The 6,000-nt window shown below is 40.0% G+C and overlaps 5 protein-coding genes across 5 annotated transcripts; 1 reads left to right on the top strand and 4 right to left on the bottom strand.

Annotated features, from left to right (window-relative positions):
- Positions 1 to 174: 174 nt before the first annotated feature.
- Positions 175 to 801, bottom strand: SS1G_09201 (hypothetical protein; the record flags this gene model as incomplete). The annotated part of the gene is made up of 1 exon (XM_001589430.1): positions 175 to 801. The coding sequence occupies one exon, from the start codon at positions 799 to 801 to the stop codon at positions 175 to 177; it is 627 nt and encodes a 208-aa protein (XP_001589480.1).
- A 1,363-nt stretch (positions 802 to 2,164) lies between these two features.
- SS1G_09200 (predicted protein) lies at positions 2,165 to 2,323 on the top strand (the record flags this gene model as incomplete). Its single annotated transcript, XM_001589429.1, has 1 exon — positions 2,165 to 2,323. The coding sequence occupies one exon, from the start codon at positions 2,165 to 2,167 to the stop codon at positions 2,321 to 2,323; it is 159 nt and encodes a 52-aa protein (XP_001589479.1).
- Positions 2,324 to 3,043: 720 nt separating this feature from the next.
- Positions 3,044 to 3,202, bottom strand: SS1G_09199 (predicted protein; the record flags this gene model as incomplete). Its single annotated transcript, XM_001589428.1, has 1 exon — positions 3,044 to 3,202. The coding sequence occupies one exon, from the start codon at positions 3,200 to 3,202 to the stop codon at positions 3,044 to 3,046; it is 159 nt and encodes a 52-aa protein (XP_001589478.1).
- Positions 3,203 to 4,165: 963 nt separating this feature from the next.
- On the bottom strand, positions 4,166 to 4,771 carry SS1G_09198 (predicted protein; the record flags this gene model as incomplete). The annotated part of the gene is made up of 2 exons (XM_001589427.1): positions 4,166 to 4,306; positions 4,559 to 4,771. The coding sequence occupies 2 exons, from the start codon at positions 4,769 to 4,771 to the stop codon at positions 4,166 to 4,168; spliced, it is 354 nt and encodes a 117-aa protein (XP_001589477.1).
- A 615-nt stretch (positions 4,772 to 5,386) lies between these two features.
- SS1G_09197 (hypothetical protein) lies at positions 5,387 to 5,938 on the bottom strand (the record flags this gene model as incomplete). The annotated part of the gene is made up of 1 exon (XM_001589426.1): positions 5,387 to 5,938. One exon carries the CDS (start codon positions 5,936 to 5,938, stop codon positions 5,387 to 5,389), a length of 552 nt encoding a protein of 183 aa, XP_001589476.1.
- Between the last annotated feature and the right edge of the window lie 62 nt (positions 5,939 to 6,000).

Genomic DNA, 6,000 nt, shown 5'->3' with positions numbered 1-6,000 from the left:
ATTTGGTGTCCACTTGTCTGGTCTGGTAATTTCGAGACCTTTTTCCCAATTTGGCACTGTAGGTAGAATCTTGAATGGTTTCGGTAATTTTCCTGATTTGTACCGCGATAATATCAAACCAATTCTATTTCTTATTAGTACTTTACGAAGAGAAGAGAGAGATAGAAGCGATTCTTACTTTGTGTAAACTTCTAAAACCTTAGGATGAACGAAAAATCCATCGTCCTCAGGACCAGCCGGACCTGCTCCAGGTTGTCCAGATTGTTTCGCCTCAAATTGAGCAATCCTCTCCAAAATCAATGCGGTCAAATCTGTGCCTTGTCCTTCTTCATTCTCATCCTCACTGTCGTGATCCGCCCCTCCAAAACTAATGTTATTTAATGACTGCGGAGGAGCAACCTTTTCCGGAAAGAACTTGCCAAACGTATCGCGATCTTCTGGTGCCAACTCGACTAATTCTGGGACCTCATCATCATCATCTCCCCATTCATCTCCATCCTCACCTCCGAATTCTGGCTCATCCTCCTCGTCCTCATCCTCAAATCTTGAATCAAAATTGAAGGCTGCATTTGGCTTTGCTGCTTGGTTTTCGGCTTCGTCCTCATCGGCAAGTTCTTGACCTATCTTTAAAATCCTCCGCGATGATTTTGAATCCACAAACTTTTCTCCTTCATCCTCATTTCTAGACTTTCTTTTTCCGGATTTTGTTTTCAGTGGTCCACTTGCTACTAAATCAGCTTCAAGAGGATTGTGCCTTCTGCCTGATCTTGCGAGTTCTTTTGGAGTCATTGCTTTGGGCATTTTTGTATTGATGAGACTTTTTGAAATTAGGGTGATGGGAATTCCGACGATAAAATCCAATTGATAAAATTCAAAAGTTCAAAAATATTATCGGAGGTTGCCGGCACTAAGATAAGGATTTTCCCCGCCGAAGCTCTTGAAAATTAATGCCTGGAAATTGAGGTGCCATAGAGATGAATTACCTAATCAGTATCAGTCTAACGTGGTTTATCAGGACCCTGTACATATCAGGACCCTGTACACTTTTACCTCAATTGCCCACATTCCATTAAAATAAAATTACAACAATACTTGTGACTGTGACGGAAAAGTCGTAAACGGAGTCAATTCAATTACTTAGAATCTAAAACTAAAGAACTAAGAAGATTCTAAGTAAGAAGGTCTTTATATACAGGGCTAGTGCACGTGAGCCACTAGTGGGATAACAACCGTCACGTAACAGTGACCAAAAGGGTGTTTATAGACCAGCAATTGTATTTAACTTAGAATCTACAGGTGAAGAGCACCTGTAGATGGGGATAGCTACTCTATATATACACAAATGAATGGCCTAGCCGCAATGGCTAGGCAAAAAGAAGTCATATTTATCCCTCCAATGATCTTACTTTACCGATAACCATTGATATCTAGTACTTGTCCGGATCTGATCCTCAGGCCACCTAAATCGTATACTAATCCCGAGTAATCGTATCATGTGTGGACATGGTTAATGTACCTGAGGTTTCTTATATAATAAGGGTGGGAGGAAAGCAGGGATTTCCGTCACAATACTATAAATTAGAATTAAATTATATACAATTTAAAGATCAATTAATATTGGATCTAATTGATAAGTTTGTATATTATATGAAGTATTATTGTATTTGTTATATTATTGTATAATAGCTTATTTCTTTATTAAAGAACCATCACTTGTATATTCGTTGTATTGTATTGTCACGAACCACGACTAATATTATACAATAAAACCGAGTATCGGGGTTTGGGCCGCTGTTTCCCGCGGGTTCCTTATCGATAAGGAATCCTAGGACAAGTGTCCTAGGATAAAATGTGTCCTAGGATAATAATGTCACGATTCGCCCATTAGGATTAGTGTCCTGGGATCTAAAAGGAATCACGTGATAAAGAGCACTAGGAGCCCTGAGGAGTCAGAAAGCTCCTGGGGGCTCTCTTTATCGATCATTATATAGTCAGAGTAGTTTCATAGTTTAGGAGCTTCGTGCTCAACTGTTACGAGGTTTGCCGTCTAGATCACGTGGAAGTGCTCTAGGCTCTCGAGGTGGTTTATAACTAGGCGTCAAGCAGGGACTTAAGTAATGACAATAATGATATGCAATTCGTAACTAATAGTAGAGTATACTAAATGATTGATCTTGAGCACGAAGCTCTACACAAAGGAAACCATCCTGATTATATAGACCTTCGTCCTCCATTGGATCTCTTGGGTCCTGAGAGTTTGTGGACCTTCGATTCGTATGGACCTACGATTCGTATCCCTGAATATGCAGGGTCCATCACGTGACTTGGATCAGACTATATGTCTGTGCTTGCTGAAGGTGGGGAGACTCTACGAACCGATTACCATACAAAATTGTATGCGAATCGGTTTGCTTTTCCACGGGGTCTAAGCTCATATGGACAGGTTGACTGTTACTACGTAACATCAACTTAGTTATCAATTAGTTTACCTACATTCTATTTGATCTAGTAACGAATTCACTTCCAAGTGAATACCAGTGATAAAGCCTTAACCTACAACTACCAACCAGACAAAACCTTAGGCAGCCGCTGCCTCCAGTACAGTATCATTAGAATCGGCTTGTTTTTAATATAAAATAATATATATTATTAACTATATAAATTATTATGATTATTATTATTATGACTGTATGTATGTATTATTATTATTATTATTATTATTATTATTATTATTATTATTATTATTATTATTATTATTATTATTATTATTATTATTATTATTATTATAAATTGAATTGAATTGAATTGAATTAAACCAGTTGAGGTTGAGTTGAATGAGTTGAGCTGAATGAGTTGAGCTGAATGAGTTGATTGAAAAGTTTCAAGTCAGATATATCTAAGGTGTTACGTAGTAACAGTCAACCTGTCCATATGAGCTTAGACCCCGTGGAAAAGCAAACCGATTCGCATACAATTTTGTATGGTAATCGGTTCGTAGAGTCTCCCCACCTTCAGCAAGCACAGACATATAGTCTGATCCAAGTCACGTGATGGACCCTGCATATTCAGGGATACGAATCGTAGGTCCATACGAATCGAAGGTCCACAAACTCTCAGGACCCAAGAGATCCAATGGAGGACGAAGGTCTATATAATCAGGATGGTTTCCTTTGTGTAGAGCTTCGTGCTCAAGATCAATCATTTAGTATACTCTACTATTAGTTACGAATTGCATTATTGTCATTACTTTAAGTCCCTGCTTGACGCCTAGTTATAAACCACCTCGAGAGCCTAGAGCACTTCCACGTGATCTAGACGGCAAACCTCGTAACATAAGGCTGTGTTACAACCAATCCTAACAGCTACTCAGGTGACTAAGCTCATTGTTATATAACCCAATATTGTCCCATCTAGAATCATTCAATTATAGGTAATAATAAAAGATAATAAAATATATAATATAAAGGTTTATATAATCATAATGAATTTCCTTTGTATAAAGCTTTGTGTTCAAGATCAATCATTTAGTATACTCTACTATTAGTTACGAATTGCATTATTGTTATTACTTAAGTCCCTGCTTGACGCCTAGTTATAAATTACCTCGAGAGCCTAAAGCACTTCAACGTGATCTAGACGGCAAACTCGTAACATTAAGCGAGTTTCTCATTTTCTCTAACCTATACCAGATAAACCTCGCGTACAGCAAGGTTTTGGTGTCGGCAAGCCGACAATTAGATCTAAATTATATTAGTGTATATGTAATCTGATAAAATTACTCTGGTTATAATTATAGTGTGTCACAGAAGTACCAAAATAAGCTCCACCTATGTCAAAATTCACTGTCCGTCTGTAACGATACTGTACTGGAGGCAGCGGCTGCCTAAGGTTCGTTGGTTGGTAGTTATGGGTTAAGGCTTTATCACTGGTATTCACTTGGAAGTGAAGTCGTTACTAGATCAAGTAGAATGTAGGTAAACTAATTGATAATTAAGTTGAGCACAAAGCTCCTAAACTATGAAACTACTCTGACTATACAATGATCGATAAAGGGAGCCCCCAGGAGCTTTCTAGCTCCTCAGGGCTCCTTATCACGTGATTACTTTTCATCCCAGGACACTAATCCTAATGGTGAGTCGTGACACCATCGCTAGGCAGTTATTGATTATGGTACAGTAGTAAAGAATTTCAATTTATCAGCATCTCTGATAAAAGCGGGGAATTTGTAACCAATAGGGATCTTCTGGAAGTCTATCTGGTGACCTTGACGATGATAATGATGAAGTTTATTCACCTGGTTCTTAATCTAAAGGGCCTTCGTCTTTATTAAATAATCCAATTTGTTCGGTGATTTTATGGACTTCGAAGTCCATACAGAAATGCCTCTTCAAATATTTTCTATTTTTAGTCCCTGATCGACTTATCCAACGCCGTCTCGTGTATTGAAGATCGTTCCTTCAAGTATTCAATTTACTATCGTCGGTGACTGAAGCGAGACCTGCTGAGGACACGAGGGACACTGGGGGTTACTCAGGGTGAGGATTAAGACGAGATTTACTGTTGTGGGATTTTGGCTGCCCATTCTACCTCTATGTCCAAACGCCTTGTACGTAGCAATCGCAAACTTGATCTTTGTACGGCCTGCGTCGATAATTGGACTCCATTTCTTCAAATCAGATGGAAATTTTCTCCCAGGTAAAAGGAGTGGTTGCCTCTTCTTGCATCTGTCTTTTCTTGCATCGCGTTTGGTACGCGCGTTCGTCTCGTGCATCAGAAGAGGAAATACTTGATGGTTTGTTTCCTTTGCTTGGGCTGCATTCGTATTGATCCTATTCTGCCACTGTAATCTGGTGAAGCATCCATTAAGTCGTGCCATTCCTGTCCGAAGCTCCGCCACTATGCGGGCTTCCCTTTGCTTAAGAGTGTCATAGAAGGTACAAGTGTGCTTGCCTGGCAGTACCGTGTTCATTTCTCTCAAATACTTTCCCATTCCATTTAGTAGCATTCTTATTGCCCCAATCTTTGATAGTTATCAGGATCGAGTATTCATAATCTGTAACACAAGGCAAGCAAGGAAATTCTACCACGTAATAGTCACTTCTCTAAACTGGGCGCATAAAAAGTTCAATTTATTTTTTATCTCTTCAATGGGTGTAGGGGAATTGAAGAAGATCCACACTAGTTGATATGTGCAAAGGCTTTTGTAGTGTTGAATTGTTATATGATAAGTATAAAGTAGCTATATAATTGTGGCATGTTCTATTTAAGGGTTGAAAATTGCCTCGAGGACCCGACCTAAGCAAACAGAGTACCAAAGAAGAGAAAAGTGTTGGCTGCTCGCCAAACTAATTGTACAAGGGGTGGTAATGCCTCACGCAAAACTAGACTAGTTATACAACAAAGGTATAGCTTCTCCGAAGAATCGTTCGATATTGCCATCTGACTGATTCGCACTTATCTCTATTGCTTTCCCAATAAGGGCCTGGGCGACAGGATTAGACGCTGTTTGCAAGAACCTGTCCGAATCCCCCAAGACATCGCTGAGCTGGGGTCTTGTGGCGACATTGACTGACTGCTTGGCGAGGCCAAGAGCTTGAATTGGGAATAAGACCATACGCGAGATGAGATCATCAATATGGCCATTCATCTCTGCTGTAGTATCAAAAGCCTTGTTGATCCAGCCTATGCGCTCTGCTTCTACGGCACCAACATCTTTGCCACTCAGGATATACTCCATTGCACGACCACGTCCGATCAGGCGGGGCAGGTACTGGCTTCCTCCGCCACCAGGGATAAGACCTAATCCAATTTCTGGTTGTCCCAGAAGTGTATGGGTTTTAGTCGCAAAGCGCATATCGAGGGAGACGAGGAACTCGTTGCCTGCGCCACGTGCTACACCTTCAATCGCACCGATGGTAATTTGTTGGAGGTTCGTCATATTGAAAAGTAGCTCAATAGTTCGACTTGCGATAGTAGGGTCTACAATTGTTGACCTGAAGA

This window comes from Sclerotinia sclerotiorum, genomic scaffold (assembly GCF_000146945.2).
Source record: "Sclerotinia sclerotiorum 1980 UF-70 scaffold_13 genomic scaffold, whole genome shotgun sequence".
Taxonomy (NCBI): Eukaryota; Fungi; Ascomycota; class Leotiomycetes; order Helotiales; family Sclerotiniaceae; genus Sclerotinia; species Sclerotinia sclerotiorum.
This window is presented reverse-complemented; position numbering and strand designations above follow the sequence as displayed.